This window comes from Dermacentor albipictus, chromosome 1 (assembly GCF_038994185.2).
Source record: "Dermacentor albipictus isolate Rhodes 1998 colony chromosome 1, USDA_Dalb.pri_finalv2, whole genome shotgun sequence".
Lineage (NCBI taxonomy): Eukaryota > Metazoa > Arthropoda > Arachnida > Ixodida > Ixodidae > Dermacentor > Dermacentor albipictus.
The window spans coordinates 144,748,817-144,773,941 of record NC_091821.1 but is presented as its reverse complement, the minus strand read 5'-3'; the positions used below and the strand labels follow the sequence as shown (position 1 = coordinate 144,773,941).

Below are 25,125 nucleotides of genomic sequence, written 5' to 3'. Positions count from 1 at the left end.
CGGCGCGACAGAATTTTAGGGAGGTCAGCACAAAGATACTGCTGGGAGGGACCTGGGGCCGATTGGCACATGGGCTGACTGCCATACTGGAACAGTCGGGTAGCGTCACTGGAAGTTTGAAGGCAACGGGGGTGGCAATAACAAGCTACGTGTCCCGGAGCGCAGCAGACGTAACAAAGTGGATGATTGTCAGGCGACTGCCAAGGATTGCTGACGCTTGGTCCAGCCCAAGACGCAGTAGGAGCGGTGGATGGAGCAGACTGTTGCAGGATCGAGAAAGGTGGCTGGGGAAGCCTATGCACTACCTGTGCATACGTAAGAGGTACGGCTACAGGTTGTAATGCCTGTGCATAGGTAAGAGGTGCAGCCACAGGTGGCTGGTGGTGAGCGACGGGAGCAGCTTGAGCGATCTCATAGGCAGTGACAGAGTGGAGCGATGGAGGCAGATGACAGGATGGCTCCTGATTGAAGGGGACCAACACAGTTGACAGGCAACTTCCTCACCCACAAAGTCTTGAATCTGCTGAAGCAGTGGAGCGTGTTCAGAAACGGCAACGGGATGTTCGGAAACGGCAACGGCAACGGGACTGAGGCTGCCAAGTCAGGGTGTGTTGTTCCTTCACCTCATCGTAGCTCTGACATAAGGCGATGACTTCATAAACGGTGTGTGCATTCCTGGCCAGGAGCATCTGGAATACACAATCTTCGATGCCTTTGGGAATGTGCTGAATTTTATCATCCTCAAGCGTGGCGGCGTTCACACATTTACAAAGGTTGACGACTTCTTTAATGTAGCTCGTGAAAGTGCTGTGCACGGGTTCGCAAGCACTGTTCAGCACGTAGTTTGCGGGCAGCAGGTTGACCAAACACTTGAGTAAATGACAACTTGAAAGTTGACCATATCGGGATGTTGCCTTCACGGTTATGTTACCAGAGTGGGGTAATGCCAGTAAGATAAAATATGACGTTGGTCAACTTTGCGACGGCATCCCACTTGTTATGTGCACTCACCCATTCATACGACGCAAACCAGTTCTCCACGTCAGTGTCATCTGTAACACTGAAGACCTTTGGATCATGTTGCCAAGGAACCCCAGTGCAGACGCTGGACCGGGGCAAAGGTGCCGACGAGTCTGTCGGTCATGATGGGGTGAAAGTGTTCGGGTTCGAAGCTCCAGGGTGCAAGTGACGGGTGAATTCCAGCAACTTCCACCAACTGATAAGAGGTTTATTGGTGGTGTCACTCAAGGACGCTATGAGTTCAAGGAATGGCGAGGCCACATGAGGCACCATCTCGAAAGATACCAGCGACCAGCAGCGTGAGCAGAGCGAACCTTGCTTTGGCGATGCTGCTGGATGGTGGTGCATCTTCTTGCTCACACATTCAGCATCCTGGTGGTCGTTCTGATGTAACTTTTTCACTGCCAAGGCTGCATGCATGAGCAGATGTGAATTAGCTAACACATTATATTTAGGATTGAAATAACAGTGGACCAGATGCATAGCCATTGGCACTGGGCAATACCTTCTGACTGAATTGAATTAAGCAAAGAATCAAATTAATCAGGAAGAAGAAAGCTGGAGGAAGTTCACTGTATTTGGTTTCACAGTACGTAACTATGGTGTATGTCATTTTACGCCTATATCCTTTGGTTTACATTTGAGGAGGCCAAACGAGCAGTTTACTGACACCACTGTGGCACTTGTGTGTCAGCTTGGGACTGATATGCTGGTACGAAAGAATGTTGAAATTTAGGAACTGCAGTCAGTAAAAGATGTCAACACTGTTTGAAAACAGCCAGCATCATAAGCCGTGTTGAATACTAGTTGCTAACAATGTTAAAGTCAGACCACATTAAACCGTAGGTAAAATAAAGACGGAGCACAACAGAAGAATGAAGATGCACATAAGCACCACACAGAGATTAATTTTTATTAAGAAGGATAAGCTTGAATAAAAACCAGAAAGCACAGGTGTGTGCTTAGTACACAGAATCAAGCATAGCAAACATGACAAAATTAGGCTATGTATCTCCATATCGCCACGAAATCAAAACAACAAACAAGCACAATATCACTGCAATCGACATACAAAATCTCAGCCTGGTTTAGGGGCACGGACGGCTGGCTCACACATGTGTTCACCCATATATACATATAAAATAGGCCTCTACTACTTGCCTTGCCTAAAGATTGCAATGTCAATATAACACTGGTGTTGTTCAAAAGCAGCTTATCACCACACATCCTACAATGCTGAATAAGGTGAAAAAAGTGAGTCTTCCTTTTTCTTCTCTCCTTTTGTGATCAGCCCTTACCAATTTACCGATTTCTTTGTTCTACTAAAATACTTTAAGGTTAGTCTGAAAGATTTCAAAGTAAGCATGAGATGAAATGTTACTGTATATTATGCAATCATCAGCAAAAACGTTCATTCAGGAGGTCAGCTAGTATGTCAATAATGTAAAGTGGAGAGAGTAACAAATTAAAAATGGCTACCCTGTGACACATCAAACAGTACAAGAGAAAGCTTAAGGTTATTATCAGAATACTAGTAAATTTAAGATGACATGAAGTCCTTCATCCATGCAAGGAGGCTTGCGTGAATCAATGACAGGATAACTAGACATGGAAAACAGAGACTGTAATCAACGTAAAATATTTTGAGAAGTTCGAGAAACTGGCAAAAACTGTCAACTTGAATTTGAGCACCTTTGAATGAGAGCATGTCGTGCAAAAAGCAGGTGAGGAATGTTTTGCATAAATCCGCTATCCTAATGAAAACCATGTGGGCATTAAGCCATTTGCTTCCACAGCCAGCGATCCAGTGGCCACCGGCCGCGACGGCCAAAGCCATAGTCAGAGTGACCCGCGATTCGCCGGTCATTAAAAGAACAGTTGTTTCTAGATATTTTTCATGGATGGCAGCACATTGTATGCTATTGTCTAGTTGTTTTGGGTTTCGCACACAGATGGGCATATTTGTTTAGACTTTCAGCAGGGATTGTTTGTACAACAACAGAAAGCTACCTGCTCGCTAGACTCCGCTCTTGTTGTACCACAATACCAGGCTCAGGAAAAGCATACAGGCTTCTCAGTGGGCTCATTTTTTACAGCCCATACCAACGAAAACTGCAACACAGAACCATTCGATGCTGCGCTTAGTTTTCAAGGGTTAAGTTTAAAAGTTCAAGAGGTGTTATGAGCACAAAAAACGCAAAAGTGCAAATTGCATTCCTGCACGTTCTAAACTTTTTTTAATGCTCACTTTCTAGGTTTTTTTTTTTTACTGCATCTGATGCAGAAGTCTTTTGTGAACAAAACAAACCAGACATTTTGTAAATGCGATATCTGTAGCAGATATTATAGCAATTTTCAATGCAGAGCACGCCCAATGAAGCAGGAAAATATGCCACAGAACACCAAACACGGTGGAGTACCGAATGGGTAGAAACGAAGCGGTTAAACATGGTGCTATGCTCTTTCATGTCAATGATGATGCTTCCTAAATCTACCCTTACTTACGCTAACAACCTCCATGTGCTCTCAAACTAAAATTCAAAGCCAGACACAGCGGTCTCAATTTATACATGTCCTATTCAAACAGTTGTTGCCAAAAGCAGCAGCAGCTGTCAAACAGGTGCATAAATATTCTTGCAAGAAGACCATGACAATTTTGTTTCCAAACTGCTAACAACCAGATATATATATACCCACATTATTTTATATTTTAGAGCAAATCACAGCAAGCAATTATAAATTCTCTTGCAAAAGTTACAAAAGTTCTTGCTTAAAATATGTTGCCAGAAACAAATTTGCCCATTCTTCATCACAATATTTTTCTTTTTGCGTGAAGTACTTATCAAGCATGCTTTCAGAGAAAGGGACATTTCGGTTCCCACCCTAAAATCGAACGGCATTACTATAACGACAGATGCTGAAAAGGTTGAATTGTTTAACCTACATTTTAAATCAGTGTTTTCACAGGAACTAGTAACTGACACGACCACATCACTTTCTCTTAACTATGCCTCTAACCACTGCATGCCTGAATTAAACATAGATGCACATGGTATCGACTGTCTTCTGCGGGAATCAGACACCACTAAATCTATGGGTCCTGATAGAATTCCATCCTATATTCTAAAGAAATGCCACGGCATTGTTGCACACTATATTATATTTCAAATCTTGTACTAGACTGGGTTGGTTCCACAGGGCTGACAAATTGCTGCTGTTAATCCCATCTTTAAATCAGGAGACAAGAAACTGGAGGAAAATTACAGACCTATATCCTTTACTTCAGTATCCTGCAAGGTCTTTGAGCATATACTGTATAGTCAATTATTTAAACACCTTGAATCTATTAAATGTTTTACTGCCTCACAGCATGGTTTTCGTAATGGTTACTCATGCAACACACAACTAATTGAATTCCAACACTTTATAGGTAACTCCTTTGATAAGAATAAACACATAGATGCACTATACCTTTACTTCAAAAAAGTGTTTGACACGGTATCTCATTACTTGCTGAACATTAAGTCAACGTCTTTGAACGTAGATAATAAAACCCGATACTGGATTTGTAACTACTAAATGGTTGTAAACAGAATGTGGTTCTTAATGGGTGTAGATCAACACACATAACCGTATCTTCAGGAGTGCCCTAGGGCAGCGTTCTGGGGCCACTATTATTCCTCATCTATATTAATGACATTGTAGATGACATACAGTCACCCTTAAGATTATTTGCAGATGACTGTGTTCTTTGAATAAAAACGGAGAAATAAATTCTTCATCAGATGTAACAATCTTGCAGAGGCACGTTGATAAAATAGAAAATTGGTGTTTATGCTGGCAAAAGAATCTGAATATTAGTAAGTGTAATCACATCAATTTTTCCAATAAAAAATTCAAACCTCAAACACAGTACAAAGCTGAACACAACAATAAAAACTGTTTCAGATTGTAAGTATCTTGGTGTTTACCTCACGCCGAAACTTCAATGAAACGTACATATCCAGTAGTCAGTATCCAAGGCAAGTAAAATGTTGTTTTTTATTAGTAGAAATTTCAAATCAGGATCCAAAGAAGTTAAAGAAACACTTTATTTTTTGCATATCAGATCTATCCTCGATTATGCCTCTATGATTTGGGACCCATATCAGGACTATTTGTAACAAGTAATAGGAAAACTTCAAAATCAGGCTGCACGTTTCGTCTCCAATAATTACAACCATTTCAAAAGTATCACTGAAATAAAAGCATTGCTGGGACGGGAAACGTTATTCACCAGAAGAAAAAATGTTAAACTCAAATTCTTCCACCGTATTTTCTACAATCAAACAGGCATTGATAGCCGTAACTACTTGTCGGAGCCAACTTATGTCTCGACTCGACCACTCAAAGAAGGTGCGAAAATACAGCTGTAATATGCACCGTTTAGCCAAATCCTTTCTTCCACAAACTGTGACAGACTGAAATTTGTTACCGGAGGAATGTGTTTCAATATCTAATAATCATGATTTTTATTCCCGCCTGTGTTTGTGACAATGCACTGCTGTCGTAATTTTGTTTTAATTTTCTGCTGCGCTTGAAAATGTTCACTTATTGTGTGCTCCCACCTTGATGTTACTTTACTTTATACATTCTTTATTTATTTTTGTGAACAATTTAATACATCATTTTCTAACTGTCCCCCCTACGATAATGCCTTCGAGGCGACGCAGGTATCCTGTAAATAAATAAATAAAATAAATAAACACCGACTTCATTTTACCAAACAACCACAAAAATCCTTCCTTTGCCATTTATATATAAAAAAAAAGCCAGCAATGCCAAAACATAAAGAAACAGTAAAAAACACCTTGATTAAACAATCAACAAACCTGGTGCCTCAGTCATGCGATCTCGAAGAAAATGAGCATTGTTATGAATTCCAATGAACCTCCGTATGTCGATGTCCCACAAGTCAAGCTTCGGCTCTCCTTTTGCAATCCATTCAGCTGTGACTTCCCCCAAGCCACCAGCAGCCTCAATGCCAACAGACTTCATTCCAGAGGCCACAATATAGTTCTTTGCCTAAAAGCAAGCACAAAAAGTGTTGATAACTAGCATTCATGCAAGTACTACAGCCAAGATCAGGACAAAGTAGGCTACACATACAAAAGGCTATGTGTATCTAATGTAACTGAGCACGTAACTATGGCTACCTTTCCCCCCTCATCTCAGCACACAGATTGAACAGAAGGCTCCTGTTCAGCAGATCTTACTTAAAGGGACACTAAAGGGCAATATTAGAATGTATTAGCAGATTACACATCTGCAATAGCAAAACTTCCATTCTTACTACGGCTTGGAAAGTCAGAAAAGAAGCAAAATCAAAAGACGGGTAGCGACACTGTGAAGGTCCTGCACCAGCTTACAGGCATGTTAAGCATTTTGACAGCATCTACTTGATCCTAGTTAATTGTGTAGCAGTAAAGATTACCATTCCATCTAAAGGAACCAAATACTCAACCTAGCAAGTTTTGACCCCGTTTCCCACACCAGAACACCCTAAAAATGTGAAAATATGTGAACATCACTGGCATCACACTGACTTACAGAAGCTGGAGTTTGGCCACGAAATTCAACTAAAGAAAATTTGGCCTTAATTCTCTCCAGTGATAATCAACCTTCTTTCACCAAAATGAATGGAGTGGTGGTCCAGCCAGTTTAGGATTTGAAGCAACCTTTGGAGAAGGAAAAATGTCGTTCTGGAGAAGTTTAGGAGTAGCCACAACAGCATTTTGTAGTAGCAGTTTTGGAGCAGAAAAATTCGTCTTTTAGGAACACTTGGAGTTGTACAGCAGTAATCTGTAGCCATTTGGCAAAGCTTGTTATTACTGTGCAATCAGTAAGTCTTGTCAAAGAGTGAAGCAAGACACAAAGCCAACAACAACCAATCAAGCTTGCCTTCCCACAGATAGTATACCATGCACGGCATGTTGCGAACATTTTTATTTGGGTAGGCAAGGAACTTAAGTTTGTGAATTAAATAAAATTTTGTAGCTTAACCAGAACAAAGATATGCACCTGGGCACAAAACAGACAAAAAAATTACAAATGAGCTAGAACAATTTGTGCTGTGAGGTACAAAACAAAATATGATGGCAAATGTCTTATGTGCATTCCAAATGGCAGATGTATTTTGATATGCTTTACCACACTAGACAAACTGTGTATTATGCCCAATAACAATGTTAGAAGCTCAACAAGAGATTATGCATGTCTGAACGGCACCAAGATGAGATTCCTCCATATGGTGTGTCGCAAAGATGGTGATGGCGGTCAAGAGCAACATTCGTACTATCCCATATACTAGCTTTCGTTGTGCGACGGTTTTTCAGCTTCCCGTGTGGCCTCTGCAAACAGATACAAGTCGATTCGACATAAAACTACAACTTTTGTCGCCGATAACTGAATGATCTTCCAAAGTACTACCTATTGCTGCCCCCAGGGGTTCAAGTTGATGATGATGATGATGTGCGGTGTTTTATGGCGCAAGGGCCAGGTTTGGCCAAAGAGCGCCAGGCCAATGGTAATGAGATCAAAGTGAAGCGATAAATTACGAGCAATCGATGTGACAGGGTTGTAAAGAGGCCTAAAAGACGGTCACTGCAAAGTGTGTAAGAGCCTGTGTGTAAAGTGTGTAAGAGCCCGTGTCTATCGCCTGTTGCGAGGCGCTGGACACACGCTCTTCTGAGCACTGTGTTTGACGTGAAGGCCTCGGCACGTGTGACAACACCTTTGAGGCCCCCTGCCCGGAGGTGGATGAGCAGCGCTAGCTGCAGCCACCAAGGGGGCCAATGGCGCCACCGCTGGCTCACTGCATGTGGGCCGGACAGCCACCAGGAGTCGTCATGGCACCGCCCCCTGACACACCACTTCGGCAAAGCTGTATGCTGGCAGGTATGCCACCCGCCTACGAGCATCTTTAAACATTATGTTTTCCTTTACTTTGATTGTGACTATTTCTTTTTCTTTCTACCAAGGCAGGCATTACCGCGCGTATGCGGCATGCTTGCCATCACAGTTCATGCAGTGTGGAGCATTTTTGCGTGTTTCAAAGGCATGGTCACAGGAACTGCATTTTGCACATGTCTGCTGGCCTCGGCAGTTCTGGGAACTGTGGCCGAAACGCTGGCATTTGAAACAGTGGACAGGATTTGGAACATACGGCCTGACCCGTAGCTTTACATAGCCGGCCTCGAGTGTCTCAAGCAGAATACTTGAGCAAAAAGTGAGTACAAGATGCTTGGTTTTTATCTCCTTGCCGTCGCGCCTTAGCACAATCTTTTTTAACATTGATCACGTTTTGTTCACTCCAGCCTTCCAACAGTTCAGCTTCTGTTAGCTCCATCAGATCATCGTCAGAAACAACACCATGGCTGGTGTTCATAGTTCGGTGTGGGGTTATTGCGACTGGGATTTCCCTGAATGACACAACTTTAGGAAAACTTATAGTTGTTTAAGATCGCGGAGTTCCAAAAGGAGATTGCTGCTAGCCATTTTCGATGCTTTATAGCCTGCACCAAGAGTTTCAGTGAGATATTTAGACATGAGGAAAGGAGAAATAATGCTCATGGTCTTTTCAGGTTTGTTAGAATGAATTACATGGAATCAGGGGAAATTTGGCGATTTGTTTTTATGAAATGAGAAAACATCTTCGGTGCACCCTCGTTTCTGAGGGCGATCAGGGAGTCGGGGGGAAAGAGGTGGCCATTAGTAGCATGGAGTTTTTGGCAGGGATGGCCACCGCCCACCATGGAGCCCAACCAGGGGACGACACAGGACAGAAAGTGTTCAGTTCTGCGCACACCAGCGGTACCACCCTGCTATAACCGAATACATATACCCAAGGCTAGATATAATGCACAAGGTTAACCCTTGATGCCCACGAAGTCGGAAGTAACGGAAAAATAAAGAGAAGACAGGAAAGATTGAAAGTGAGAGAAAGACGAAGGTTGGAGGTACAAAGAGACAGGAAAAGGCGACTACCGATTTCCCCCGGGTGGGTCAGGCTGGGGGTGTCGTCTACGTGAAGCCGAGGACAAAGGAGCCGCTGATGGGCCGTAGGTTGCCGCCGGAGGTTGCCGCCGCTGAAGGGCCGTAGAGGTCCAAGCACCCGGCACTGGCTCAACCCCCAGAATCCCCTTTTCCCCGGACACGGCTAAGCCGCGCACGGTTAGACGCGGGAGGGTCCAACCCTCGTGTGCTAGGGTACGTGGAATCTCAACACACCAAACACCTGCTCACGCAGACGTCCCTGCAGGGAGGGGTTCAAATTGCCACAGGCACATCTGAAATAGCTCTGAAGGCCTGCCAATACAATTATTAGGCGTGTCGGTTCTCGTACGGTGACAGGAGACGGCGGGTGCACACGTGTATAATTAAGGAATACATATTGTGTTCTGTGACAATTGCCTCTTCCCCCTCGTGGTATGCTTCACTGCAATATTTCACGTATGCTTTCCCGCGTAACACTGCTACATTGAGGCGAAGCTTGACTTTCGAGAACCGGCATTATGCTGGTTACGAAGCCATTGGCGAGGATTACAAAGGCGGAGTCGGCGCCATTGTCAACAGCGGCGAATTGTTTTAATCCAAAACACGGCACCGAACTGCAAGAAGCTTGGTGGCAAACGTCGAAGTAGCTAGGCCTCTGCGTGCGAGAGCGCCTGTTCGAGGCGGCAAGATAATCAAAATGGCAACGGCGGTGGTTCGATAAACGCCGTTTCAGTCCTGCGGTCAAGGCAAAAAGCCCAGAAAATCGGATGGCAAAGGGTTTTTTAGTACGAAATTTCAGACATTCTTATACAGTGAATGTATGGGGTACAGTGGCGGTCCCGCGAAGACGTCCGCATTATCGACGTCCGGAAAATAGCTCGTTGACTGTAGTTGCATCATCATCATCATCATAATAATAATAATAATAATCATCCTATTTTAAGTCCCCTGCAGGACGAAGGTCTCTCCCTGCGATCTCCAATTAGCCGTCATGCGCCAACTGATTCCAACTAGCACCCACGAATTTCCTTATTTCATCGCCCCACCTAGTCTTCTGCCGTCCTCGACTGCGCTTCCCTTCTATTGGTACCCATTCTGTAAGCCTAATGGTCGAACGGTTATCTAACCTGCACCACATGCATCACATGCCCAGCTCCATTTTTTTCTCTTAATGTCAATTAGAATATTGGCTATCCCTGTTTGCTCTCTGATCCACACCGCTCTCTTTCTGTCTCTTAACGTTATGCCTAGCATTCTTCATTGCAGCACTCTCTGCACGATCCTTACCTTGTTCTCAAGCTTCTTTGTCAGTATCCAAGTCTATGCCTTGTATGTCAGCACCGGTAAAATGCACTGATTGTACACCTTCCTTTTCAATGATAATGGTAAGCTTCCAGTCGGGAAATGACAATGTCTGCCATACATGCTCCAACCTATTTCTATTCTTCTGTGAATTTTCTTCTCATGATCAGGGTTCCCTGTGATTAATTGACCTAGGTAAACGTACTCCTTCACAGACTCTAGAGGCTGACTGGCGATCCTGAACTTTTGTTCCCTTGCCTGGCTAGTGATCAGTATCTTTGTCTTCTGCATATTAATCTTCAACCCCACTCCTACACTCTCTCTGTTAAGGTCCTCGATCATTTGTTGTAACTCATCTGCAGTGATGCTGAATAGAACAATGTAATCTGCAAACCAAAGATTGTCGATATATTCACCGTCGATCCTTACTCCTAAGCCTTCCCAGTTTAATAGCTTGAATACTTCTTCCAAGCATGCAATGAATAGCATTGGAGAGATTGTGTCTCCTTGCCTGACCCCTTCCTTTATAGACATCTTCCTACATTTCTTGTGTAGAATTAAAGTAGCAGTGGAATCTCTGTAGATACTTTCCAAGATATTTACGTAAGCATTCTGTACTCCTTGATCACAAATGCCTCTATGACTGCTATTATCTCCACTGCATCAAGTGCCTTTTCATAATCTCTGAAAGCCATAAAGAGAGGCTGATCGTACTCTACGGATTTCTCGATTACCTGATTGATTACATGGATGTGAACCATTGTACAGTACCCCTTCCTGAAGCCAGCCTGTTCCCTTGGTTGACTGAAGTCCAGTGCTGCCCTTATTCTATTGGATATTATTTTGGTAAATATATTATATAACACTGGGATAAGCTAATGGGCCTATAATTTTTCAATTCTTTAAGATCTCTCTTTTTGTGGATTAGTATAATGTTTGCATTCTTCAAGTTTTCTGGGACCCTTGCAGTCGATAGACACTTCGTATAAAAAGCCACCAGTTTTCCAAGCATTAGGTGTGTCTCCTCCACCTTTGATTTAATTGACTGTCATTCCATCTTCTCCTGCCGCTTTTCCCCGTTCCATATCTTACAAGGCCCTTCTGACCTCGTCGCTAATTATAGGAGGAGTCTCTGCAACTTGTTCATTGCTGCTTCGAATGGAGGTATCATGGCTCCTCTGGGTACTCCCTCTATTACTTCCCTCTATTATCCCTATTACCCTCCTTATCTTTCAGTGCATACATCTTGGTTTGTCCTATGCCAAGTTTCCTTCTCACTGATTTCAGGTTGAGTTCATTTTTTATGGCTTCTTCAGTCTTTCTCACGTTATAATTTCGAATATCCCTTAATTTTGCCTTGTTGATCAGTTTTGACAGTTCCACGAATTATATCTCTTGAGTTGGACACTTTCATTCTTTGTCGTTTCTTTATTAGGTCCTTTGTTACTTGTGGGAGCTTGCCTACTGCTTCCCTTGGTGCCTTGCCTCCCACTTCCAATTGCTGCCTCTGAAGCCAGCCTAGTTACGGTTTCATTCGTTACCCCTATGCCATCTTCATCTCTCTATTCTAAGGTTGCACATTTCTTTGCAAGTACCAGCCTGAATTTGTCTGCTTTTACCCTTACTGCCTCTAGGTTGGCCCGTTTCTCCTTGACCAATTTTATTCTTTCTCTCTTCGAATTGAGGTGAATCCTAGCCCTCACTAACCTATGATCACTGCACTTCACCCTACCTATCACTTCTACCTCCTGCACTAGGCTGGGATCGGCAGAATGTATGAAATCAAAATCATTTCTAGTTTCACCATTTGGGGTTTTCCAGGTCCACTTTCTGTTGCTACACTTCCTGAAAAAGGTGTTCATTATTCAAAGCTTATTCCTTTCTGCGAATTCTACCAGCATCTCTCCTCTAGCGTTTCTAGAATCGACGCCATAGTTGCCAATTGCCTGTTCACCCACCTGCTTTTTCCCCACTTTTGCATTGAAGTCACCCATTACTACTGTATGCCGAGTTTGCACTTTTCTCATAGCTAATTCAACATCTTCATAAAACTGATCTATTTCCTCATCGTCGTGACTGGATGTCGGAGCACAGGCTTGTACTACCTTTAATCTATACCTCTTATTAAGTTTGATTACAACTACTGCTACCCTCCCATTAATGCTGTAGAATTGGTCAATGTTGCCCGCTATGTCCTTATGGATTAGGAATCCTACCCCATATTGCTTCTTATCAGGGAGACCTCTATAGCAGAGGACATGGCCGTTATTCAGCAATGTATAAGCCTCACCAGTTCTTCTAATCTTACTAAGGACGATAATATCCCAAACAACGTCTGATAGTTCCTCAAAGAGTCCTGCTAAGCTAGCCTCACTGGAGAGAGTTCGGCTGTTAAAGGTTGCCAGGGTCAGTTTCCATTGACCCTAGTGAAAACATTGCACTGCCATGAAAAGGCGAAAATACTGCACTTCTGCGCAGTTGGTGCAAATGGTACTTGAGTGGGGGCAGCCAGGAGCAGGCAAGTCTAAATGTAGCAAAATGGCACAAATGATGCAGTGGGAGCCACTGTGAATGAAAACTGAGTTTTGAAAGGATACCAGTTCAACCTGACTTAGTGTTGCTCTTTAGTGCCCCTTTAGGCAGAACTTGTGATCTATGTCCAGATTCAGTCTTTACTTCAAGAAAATTTGTTATAAGCACATTTAAAGAAAATGGAAGTATGTGTCATGGTTTGAGAACTGCAAGTGGGGCCTCCTGTAAAACTAGGCAATAAAAATATTGCTGACATTATCAGATAAGAAACAAGCTGCCACAACATATATTGAGTGTTCCATAAATAGGAGTGCCAGGTATACACAACTCTGCCAACTATAGTACCACTGGCTCACTCATGCTTTAATTTCACACACAGCATTAAGCAGTGGGTTCAGTTTATTACATTTGCGTGTATTACTTGCCCCACTTGCTTTGTTCACAATAAATCCATAGTGCGCATAGTTTGCGGCGATGCTACTCAAGAAATGGTGGTTTCCCTACAATGGAATGGTGATGCCCCATCTGTCACTGCTACAGTAAAACACGCCATCCACCATGTTTCACCATAATGATGAAAGATGGTGCCCCCATGGCACTTTGGTGCAAAATATGAGCGGAAACAAGTAAACTGATTAGCTGGAAGACTAGTGTATACCTGGTACTCCCATTTATGGAACACTTGGCATAGAAGGAAGCCAAATATATTAATGTGGGCACAGTTGAACTAATACAAAACACTTAGCTGGTCTCTTTTGGCATGAACCACATTCCTTGAAAGTTTCACTGAACTTCGAAAGCATCGAAAAAAGAACACAGTAATCATTGCCTCACAAATTAAAGGGGCACTAAAGGCAAACATTGAATAAATGTAGATTGATTAATTACTTTTCCAGAAAGCTCAGAATGTTTATTTCATGCAAAGAGGTGAGCTAGTTGCAGAGGAAATTGAGAATGAAGGGGCCACACGATAATTCCACTAGTAAGATATCTTGAAATAATTGAAGTAAATAAATGTTCCTAGCAAGATGCATGTATATAGCTTATGTTCAGCCAGGTAGTAAAGCCTCCTCTTTGTCAGATACTTATAGCATAAAGAAGGTGCCACATTCCCATATATATGACTGACAGACTTGCGTGAAAAGTGGCAGCACCAATGAGTTCTTGTGTAGGAAAATTCCATAAAATTGACCTCTGCAATTTCTTGCATCTTTAAATGCAACATGATTATTTTTTTTACTAGTGGTTCACTACAATCTACCGATTATAAAGGAGACATGTTACGTTATGGGAGCTGGTACCATATTTTCATAGTAGTAGCACCAATCCTGTACCAAGTTCACATCATTTTCTCACTTACAGAGTTACCATTCCTACTAAAAATGATGCTTTAGACAGATTGAAACCCTAATTAATAACATCAGCTAGACTTAATATCTGCACTTATTCTCTCTTTAATGCTGCAAAAATATCAACGCATATAAGAATATGTTGGCACGCTAGTTGGCTTGACATGGTTACATATGTTGTACAACATATATCAAAATGGACAAGGGGAGAGAAGAAACCATGACACATGCTGGTCCTGTGTTCTTTTCATCATTTGCCCATTGCTGGTACACACTGTATAACTAGGGTTCAGTGTTTTCAGTTTAAACCAATAAATACCAAGAAAGGTACACAACATTTTTTTAACTAATTTGGTTTTAACCGAAAAGGGTCAAAGAAAATAAATTCACCAGAAAGACATATTTCCTTCATCCCTTCATAGTCACATCCCTATATGGCATTGTGCCCTTGCCATAGACAGGTTCTCAAAAACTTTGTTTTCTGTATTTGGATGCAACTGCACTTTTGAAGAGCAGGATGTGCAGTCATACAGCACCTTTCAGTGTCAATAAGTTAGTGAACTGAATATTCATGAGGGGAAAAAAACATTAAGGTGAATGGAGATAACTATCTACTGAAAGAAAGCGGGCAAAATTTAAATCTAAAAAATATATTCACCAAGAAAACCCCCAATTTTCTGATGGAAACAAAAACCGAAAAAAGTGTGCAGACTATTGAGAGAATGAAAACCAAATATGCTGAGCCCCCTGTATAGAAACATAGTCAAGACTGATCAATTCTCATACATTAAAGGTGAGCGAGATGGATCTGCAAGTTATTGCTCTAGACCCTGGCAAAACTAACATCTCACAGGAAACTATATTATCCTGGCGATAGCCGTTCTACTGTACAGCAGTTTGAAATTCCAAGGCTATGCATAGTTGTAACACTATTTTGTAATGACATACAGCAAAACACTTACTGGTTACGCATATTGTACAGCTACATAACTCTGGCCATACAGATACTCCACAAGTGGGCAAAAGTGTAGTAGTTAACATATGGTCCGCTAACATGCAAATTCAAAGAACACTTCACACATTTCCTATTTGGTCATGATGCAACTTAGAGTTGTGACACCAAGTTCATTTTACTTATTCATTGTAAGCTGCTTACATATTTCAATGGATCATGCTTTATCTGTGTATGAGTCATGAATACACTTTTTCTTATTAGCACTTAGTTCATCATATTTTTCAGAGACTGTTATATTTCACTGCTCTTTAATTGACGTTGCTTTGCCTTCCTGTAGAATACATCACAAGTTTAACCCTTATTAGTTAATTAATTCTACAGTTCAATAAAAGTCAGTTTCCTGTATGCTTCCCTCAGTTTTATTGTCTGCTGGCTTCACATGGGTGTTACCTAAAATTGAGCCCCTCATTTTCTCTGATTCTTCTTGACCATGTTATGCTGCGACTTATCTCATCACTATTAAGACCGACATAATATTCCCAAGGCCCCTTAATCTCACGAGACCACCAAAGGCTTCCATTCAATTTTCATAGCAAGCCTCACTCAAAACACACGCTAAAATTGTAAAAGAATACAAGTCACAATATTTAACAGCCAGTTCTGAATTCAAACAGCAGTCATAATGCACCACTTTATTTTATTGTGCAATGTTAGATCATAAAATGCCATGTACAATAAAAGAAAAAAAGGTTAATCACAAATACACTCACACAAGCTCATTTTTGTATGGTAAACAGAAATTTACATAGCTCACCTCTGGAGCTTCCCCTATAATCCAACGACAATCAGGTGTAAAGCTTTCAGGGCAATTGTAAAGTCTGTCAACTTCCACGTTTCCCAGCTTTGGAAAACGGAAAAGAATTTCCTTCAACAGGATATCTTTCATAGACAAAGCAAGAAAACAAAACGTAAGTTTTTCTGGACTCTCACCAAGCATATCATTTTAAAATAATTTAAACCCTGCCAATAAAGCAGAGACACTGCTTAAAAACATTAACTTTTGGAATACTCATTTCACTTTAATGGAAATTGCAAGGCAGGTTACACCTATTAAAATATCATATAGGCAAATTACCATATATACTCGAGGAAGGGCCACACCCTTACATGCTCAAAATTTATGAAAAAAAAAAGAAAGTGGCAAACAAACAGTTGTGTTTCACATACAGTGCAGTGATCGTGATTGGATCAGCTACCAGATGGTAGCATGAGATAGCACGACTGTCTGCGATGGAAAGAGAATACCTAACAATGTACAATGCCACAGACGCCAGATAGCGTGTTGGTATAATGGCAGAAATTAGGCACATTTTTTTTTAATATGTGGAGTGAAATTTGAACTGCAAATGGCATACCTGTGTATGGGTCACACACTGCCAAAATTGCAGAAGAAAGTGCAGCCCTTAGACAAGTATGTACGGTATACAAGCTGCACACTTCTCAAATCAAAAGCAAATGTGTGTGAATAGCACAACTATCACTTCACAGTTATAATAAAAATCATAATTACATGTGTTACAGCATCAGGATCTTGATTTCTTGAACTGTTTAATGTATCACACACTTCAACATCAGTGCTGAGAAAAACACTTAAAAGCATCACCAGCCATTACTATACACATTAAAAAAAAGCAGAAGCTTAATTTGTGTTGAAGGCCCCTTCAGATTGCATATATGTAGGTATTTACACTTGTTCATAAACGCTTTTTAAACATGAAATTTGTGAAAAAGAAAAACAAATTTCTTCATGGATTGAATGCACTGCCTAGAATTAAAGGAGGCACTGCCAAATGTAACTAGATTACGCAATCAGTTTTCAAACTTCAGTATGGAGCCCCATGGTAATATCAACCTTTTTCTGTTCATCAGGCAAAGTATGAAGCATGTGGACTCCATGATGGCTCACTGCACACTAAAATTTGTTAACATGCGAATTTTCTATGCAACATATATACCAAGATCAATTCATGCGTGAGAAGTGCCGACATGCCTGGGATGTGTGTCTCATGAAATTTAGGCTACAAATATTGCTGAGAGAAATATTTAGCATGAAGATTAATGTAAGTTGAAGTCAGTGAATGGCCATATGACAGTGGCAAGAGGGATAAGAGCAAAGAGCTTACAGAACTGATCCCAGTCTTCTGGAAGTGTCCCCAATTCTCCAGATGGAATGATGCTGAGATCAGCTGGCTTACTTCGAGGTTCAAAGCCCCCAGCAAGATATGCTCCTTCATGTGCTCTCAAGTAGAAGTGGCCATCACAGTCGTGAATCACTGCATAAACACCAGACGCAAAGATCTTTAACACTATGAAAACCCCTATTATAGAATTCTAGCTTCCACTACACTACTAAAAGGCTGCTCAGGATTCCCAGACTTCAGCAAATCTAGCAACACTTATGCCATCTTAAAAGACATGTGCATCCTTTTCATAAAAATAATTACACTGTACAAAAATATTCTGACAATGAATGCTGAGCTCCTACTCTTTGGTTTTATTCAATTCTATACAAAGACTTTTTCTCTTTCAAGAATCAACGAATTTATTCAAAGAACATAAAAGTAAGAATAAAGGGAATCAAGAGGCTCAATATTTTGTTATGTAGTTACAACCACATGAAGCCAACAGACAATGAAGACAAAAAAGCATAGAGGAAATTAACTTCCAATTCCCACCACCACTTGGCACCCACTGGTTCAAATGGGCACAAATGGACACTGGCCTGGCATTCGGCTTCTTTCAGGCGGGATATGCTTTGGAAAAGAGCCTGTGCCCTAAATTCCTGATGAAACCCTTGTGAGCACAACAAAAAGGAGGTTTGGGCCACTACCATGGTGGCATGCAATTTCCCAAGTGGCACCCCAAATGCCCAGGGGTAGGCAGCGCAACATGGACGAAAGGCAAAAGGAAGTGGACGATACGAGCACAGACTAACAACTTGTATCATCCACTTCCTTTTGTCCTTTGTCCAGGTTGTGCTGCCCACCCCTAGGAATATGTTCAGTCACCAACTGGTCCAGCTTGCTGTATTAACCCCTAATGCACCTACTGAGCTGGGAACGCCTTCAGGTTGGGGAAAAACACCCTTTTCCAAGTATCGAGGTCCCATAATGACCAAGCACCAGGCTGGGAGCGCGCTTGTACCTATTTTACTGGTAGGTACCCGGCAGCAGCACTTGCCTCCCACAGCCACAGCAGATGCTCTTCAACAAGGCTCATTTTAATTGAAATGTAGAAACAATAAGGTAAAAAGAAATGAAAGTGAATGAAAAGACAACTTTCCCCAAGTGGGAGCCAAACCTATATCTTCCGCATTACATGTGCATAGCACATGAACTGCATAGCGAGGGTGTTGACTTTGGCAGCCTCGATGACAGCATGTAGCATATGAGGGCATTATTGTCCAGTTGCCTGCTGCTACCTGGTAGTGGCTCTTCCACATGCTGCTATGGCCATGAGTGGTAGTGGCTAACACTCCCAGGGCTAGATCTAGTACATATACCCAAATGCTCAAGAAATTGGACAGGAGGGTGGCCACCACAGTAGCTCAATAATAGAGCACCATACACAAAATGCAGATGTGGGTTTGGCTCGTTAGAGGCAATTTGTCATTACATTCAGTTTGATTTCCATTTTCCTTATTATTTTCGCATTATACATGAAAAGAACAGACAATTCCCTCTATGCTTTCCTTGTCTTCACCGTCTAAAAATCAAGCCTCTAGGTTCTTTTTATTCTTACCCTTGTGTTCTTTAAAGAACTACTGCCATGACATTCTTGACTTCTCACTTTCTTGCGCTAAATAAAGGTCCTGGATCTTGAAACCCTAGAAAAAATTACTGGAAAGCCTCAGAGCCCTTTAAATGATTTACTAAGATAGCTTTTCTATGAACGAGTTTTGGTTTTGTTTCCCAGGAGGCTCACCCATCATGCATTCATTGACAAGGTTCATTATAACTGGGGTGACAGTTCAAACACATTAGTAAAAGTACCTAATCCACCATTACCTTATGTGCCTGTGTCTTCGACTGCCGGCTTATCCACTACCTGACCTCCTTCTGGCCATCTGGATAACCTCATTGTTTTCAACATAAATGCTCGCAGTACTGTTAAAGAAAAGCTTCTAGACTTAATGTCTCTTATTTCTATTTATTCCCCACATGTTGGCATTACTGAGTCATGGCTACATAGTAATATTTATGACTTCGAGTTTACTCCACCCAGTTTTATTGCCATGTGCCTAGACAGGATTCACGGCACTGGCAGCGATGTCACACAGCTTATTCGTACGGGCCTCCGTTTTTCAGTTTTGCCTTCTACCCCAGAGACAGAATCCGTGCAGTGTAACATTTTCCTGAATAATCAGTTTATCGTAATTAGCATCATATATCGTCCACTCGGTTTTTCCCTTGATGTCCTTCATGCTACAGTCAAACCTCGATATAACGAACCTCGACTTAAAGAAATTCGCAATGTAACGAACTATTTTGATTACCCAATCTTAGTTGCACTGAAAGCAATGTATTTATTTTTCGCGATTTACCGAAGTAGCTTCGTGACCCAGTTTCGATTTAACAAAGTTTTCGGCCATTTCAATCATATACTTGGAGCATATATGGTGTCACGTTTCGCCTACGACGCGCCGTATAGCCGGAGTGGATGCAACGGACGCCGGGGCTTCGTTCAAAGCGGCGGACATTTTGGCCCATTCAGTGCTGCCGCAACGCCTCCCCACCAAGCGCGTCCAGGCATGTTTCAATGCCACGTGTCTTCGTGTGTGCGTGTGTGTGTGTGTGTGCATGTTGGTGCCCACGCTTGTCAAAGCGCGGCAGCCGGGGAGAGGAGCTCCCCCAACTGTGAAGCGAGGAGGTCTGACCGGCGCCGGCCCGGCGGATGCGTCACCTACTCGTCTCAACGTGTCTCTCAGCGTGTCCATGTCTGACGAGGCGTTCCTTCTTGCCCTCAACTGCGAGAGTATAAAATCAGCTGCCCCCGGATGCCAAGAGAGAGGCTCCGATTTCTTCCGTCGAATAACGTGCTCTCCCGTCTCTCCACTTCGGTCAACCTGACCGGCCGCTCTTTCGCGATGCTAGAATAAACAAGTTGTTCTGTTAGCAGTCGACTCATGCTTTGCCAGCACCTTCCGATGCCTCCAGTTGTGCCCCAGGCCGCCAGGCCAACGCTACCCTTGGGGCTTGCGACCCAGATGCAACAATGGCTAGTAAGTCTAGCAAAAAACTATGTCGGCTGAGGCAAAAGTTTTGTCAAGCATCCTTCCGCGTGAAAACTTTGCCTGGCAAAACCGCTGTCAAAGTATGCGCACCGGAAAGCGGTACACAGGAAACACCACTGTGCCATTTGTCGTGTTGGTAAACAACTCAGAGAAATACAAGAGCTGACGATTCCTTCAGCACAAGAGGGATGGGGAAGGAGTGAATGCGCGGTAATGTTATCAAGCATGCATTGGGGAGGGGCAGGAAAGCGTGCCTATCTGCCTTCACCTCCTCACGTGCATCCATGTGCGGGCCACCTGCTGTATCGACCCGCAGCAAGCTGAAATGGATAATGTCTTCACGTGCATCTAGTGTTGGCAGTTGTGCAACTTCAAGTTTCCAAGACACGGCATGAAGCGCTCGCTCGTGTTGTGACTGCGAGTACATGCTCATCGTGCCAGATCTGTTAATATTTGCCTGAGCATGCTTGACACCACTAAATCTATGAACCTTACTTCATGTAGTCTCTCTGCTACCGCCATCAATGCTCCATCTTACTGGCGAAATCGGCTCGCCCACCTTTTTTTTTGCTCAGGACCAATATCCGTATCTTTTTACACTTTTGTTTTTAATTTGTGGGCACCAGCTGCGGACAATAAGTGCGGTCAGCTATGGTGTCCAAGATTTATAGCGCCGCACGATGCAACACAGGCAAATCTCGGATGCCATGAGCCACGCTGATGCTTTGCTCTCGGTGCGACCTGCACCACACGCGCTGGCACTCATAACTGCACCTTCACCTGACCTTCTTGGAAGTTGTTTATAAATGCTTACTAAAACAATATTATCCCCCCAGAATGCTCTGGGAATTTGTGAAGTTGTTTTTAATGCTGAAACTTTAAAACCTCGAATCACCGAAATTCGCGATTTAGCGAAGTTTTTCACTGCAGGTACAACTTCATTATATCAAGGTTTGATTTTATTATAAATTTAATGTGCCAGACTAACATTGCTTCATCACGATTTATCTGCATGGGTGATTTCAATGCTCCTGGGATCCACTGGCCATCACTAAATACAACAGGTCATGACATAGGAATTTCGAAATGAATTAATAAATATTTCCTTGTCCTTTGGGCTCACTCAAGTTGTTTCCAGTGCAACTAGGTTAACTTCCATCCTCCACTTAGTTTTTTTGGGCGCTGATCTAGCCGAAAATTAATACTTGTGAGGTAATTGAGGGACTCGCAGATCATAAAGGCATTTTGTTACTGCGCTCTTGTCCAACATTCAAATAATCCTATATTGTTACGGAAGAAGAAGAAGAAACTTTATTACAGAATAGGCCGGCAGTTCTTGCTGTGGTGGCCTCAGGTGACGGCTCGAAGTCCTTGGACTCGAGCAGCATCTTTGGCTTGCCGGACGGCCCAGAGCTGGTCTGCCAGCTCTGAACTTTTGATAGCTGCCTCCCAGCGGCGGCAACGCCTACAAAGAAGGTCCCCGGCGGCTCCCGCATCTGGGGCGGCGACGGGAAGAAGCGAGCTGAAGCCTTCCCGTACTCTGGCAACGGCCGCGATTATGGATGCGTCGCGAACGGAGCTGATTTGATTATCGTTGTTGCCGGCACATTCCCAGAGCATGTGTCGCAGCGTTGCTCTCTGTCCGCATGTTTTAGACACGTTTGTTGGGTATAAACACGGATAGCTGTGGTGTAAGATAGCGGGGCTAGGGTAGGTGTGTGTCTGGAGCAAGCGTAAAATTACGGCCTCGTTCCTGTTCAATTTATCGTGCGGTGGCAGGAATGTGCGCCTTTCAAGTCTGTAGTGTTGGGTGAGGTCTCTGAATGTGGTTAGGCGATCGCCCCACGTCCAGTGTGTTTCTTGTTGCTGTGTTTCTGTTGTAGTGTCCCGATCCGGCAGATCCGATGCCTCGCTCTCGGGGGCGGAGGCGGCCACATAATCAGCGGCGGCTCGGCGTGTGAGACCTCGAGCCGTGGCGTGGGCCGCCTCCTTGCCCGCGAGCGGAACATTGGTGTGTGCCGGGGTCCAGAGCAGGAAGACCGTAGAATTTTGGGGTTGCGAGGGCAATGACGAGTCGCCGTTGTCAGAAATTTGGAGTATGCGGGCCGCTTCCCGCGAGACACAACCGCGCACGAAGCCGCAGATTGCTGCCTGTGAGTCGCTGATCACGATCGCAGCGTTCAGCACCACGACGAGTGCTAGAGCTATCGCGGCTTCTTCGGCCGCCTCCGTGTGTCCCGTGGTCACCGTGGCGCTCGCGAGACACTTACCCGAGCGGTCTACAACCGCTATCGCGTGTGCGCTTCTCCCTTCTCCATATTGCGCCGCGTCTATGTACACCGCCTCGTTGCTGTTACCAAACTTCTTCTGAAGGTCACTTGCTCACTTGTTGCATCTCCCGGCGTGGTGCGTCGGGTGCATGTTCTTGGGAAGTGGCGGGATGATCAGGCGGTCGTGAACCAGAGGCGGGAACCACCGTCTTTTCTCCATGCTGAGTGTGGTACGCGATGCCGAGTGACTCGAGGATGCATCCACCTGCCTTTGACCTTAATAATCGTTCGTATTGCGCAACGTCGTGCACCTCGATTAACTCGTTAAGTGAGTTGTGAACTCCAAGCTCTAAAAACTTGTCGGTGCTCGCTTTGAGTGGAACACCGACCGCCCTCTTGAAAACCTTTCGGATCATGCATTCGACTTTGTTTTTTTCGGACCCGATCCACGTCAGGTAGGGGGCAACATATGTTATGCGGCTTATCGCGTACGCCTGCACGAGACGGATCGCGCACTCTTCACGCATACCATTGCGTCTATTCGTGATGTGACGCAAGAGTCAGATCGTGTCATCTACCAAACGACGAAGTATTCGCACCATCTCTCCGTTATGGCTGTTTGCCTGCAAGTGTAACCCTAGGATTCAAATTTTCTCTACGTGCGGTACGGGAGTACCATCTGCCAATGTAATGCGTATTTTGGAATATTCCCGTTCCTCTTCATGCAGGGTTTTACGACTCCTCCTTGTGGGTTTGTAGAGTAAGAGTTTGGACTTGGTAGCCGAGCACTCAAGGCCTGTTCCACGCAAATAATTCTGAACCACATCTACTCCTGCCAGTAGCATTCGCTCGACGTGACCGTCACATCCTCCCCTGGGAACCCAGAGGGTGATGCCATCCTTCTTCGCGGATGACATCACCCTCTGGGTTCTTGCGGGTCCTTGCGGCGTGCCGCAAGGACCCGGCGATTCCTCGTCGGCGATTCCGGCGATTCCTCGTCGCCGACGACGACACATGCATGCCTTCCCGCAAGGAAATCTCTAACGTAATTATACATTCTTTGGCCTAGACCTAATGCTCTAACTGTTTTTGAGATCACTTCGTGTTTAAAGGGACCCTGAAACGATTTTGGCGATTTTCTACAAACGTACTGAGTCGTTAGAGTAGGTTCTTCTGATCATTAATTGATGCATCTAAGTGCTCTGCGTAAAGCGTGTAATTTATTATAAGGTTTTAAAAATACACATCGCTGCCGATCGCAGCGCACTGCTCGGCGGAATTTTAAGCCGCCCCTACCCATGATGCAAATAACCCATATTACGTCACATGGGCGAGCTATCTGATTGGCTGACCAGGGCGCGTGGTCGATAATTTTTTCAACTTTAGGGGGAACAAATGATGCTCGTAATAGTTGGAATTAGTTACTTTGTTTTTGTAAAAAGAAAATAACTTAAAGAGAATACACAAGAATAGTTTTTTAGTACACTTCAGCACTTCCGGCACACAGCAAGTGTCGTCTGCTTGTGTTACAACGTACTCCATTTTGACGAGAGCTCTGCGGTCAGAGTCGGTCTCAGTCTTTTCGCGAGCACTATGATTCGACTTTGTTGCCTTGTGGACTGCAAACCTAGCGACCTGCAAACCGCGAGTTCAGTATTAGGGCAAACGCAAGCGCAAGGGGACAGGGTCTGGCCGCTTGACTGCGCCGTGATGAGCCACGAGATGAGCAGAAGGGCAAATGTGAACGGTCTGCATGGTGCAGCCACCTGGTGGCACAGAGCTCAACCATACACAGTAGCAGCAACGAAGTGTATTCTTTGCTGCTGGTGTGTATTTTTCGGAGGAGTGTAATCATCAACACGTTGATTTATAAATGTTTAAAATGCTTTACACTTGGTTAGAGCAATATTAGCGCTTTGTTTGACTGGTTAAGCGCTGCGCCAGCAAGTGTCTGGACCGTGCAGACCGATCAGGCTGCTCACGTACGACTACGCTAAAGTTCCTTCATCAGCTTGAGTTTATGCCTTCAGTCATTTGCCGAAATGACCAGCTTGCCTGTTTTTAGCGGAGTACCGGACACGTACGGCGCTACGACAGAATGCTCGCAACGCACGCTGCTTCGATAGCTCTCGGTCGACGGCCAAGCGGCTAGCGGAGAGGTCTCGCGCGGGAGGGGGCGTGCTCCTAAACAACCGGAAGTGAACGATGTGACGTTGCATCGTGACGCTGAACCAGTGAAGGCGGAGCTTAGCGCCGCTCGCTCGGCAAGCGAGTTGAGGAGGAAAAGCATAGCTAGGAAGGAGGGTAACTTCTAATCGCTTGCAGCTCCATTAATACGTAACGCTTCGCTTAAATTGTGGTGCGAATGTT

At 43.8% G+C, this 25,125-nt stretch overlaps 1 protein-coding gene across 2 annotated transcripts in view; it reads right to left on the bottom strand.

Annotated features, from left to right (window-relative positions):
- The window catches only part of LOC135900077 (pyruvate dehydrogenase phosphatase regulatory subunit, mitochondrial), a 157,888-nt gene that overhangs the window by 76,540 nt on the left and 56,223 nt on the right, over positions 1-25,125 (bottom strand). For both annotated transcript variants that reach the window (XM_065429525.1, XM_065429526.1), the window contains exons 9-11: positions 17,376-17,525; positions 16,007-16,131; positions 5,892-6,084 (exon numbers count right to left, since the gene is read on the bottom strand). In XM_065429525.1, the coding sequence (XP_065285597.1) occupies positions 5,892-6,084; positions 16,007-16,131; positions 17,376-17,525 (468 nt within the window). The remainder of the gene's footprint in view (positions 1-5,891; positions 6,085-16,006; positions 16,132-17,375; positions 17,526-25,125) is intronic.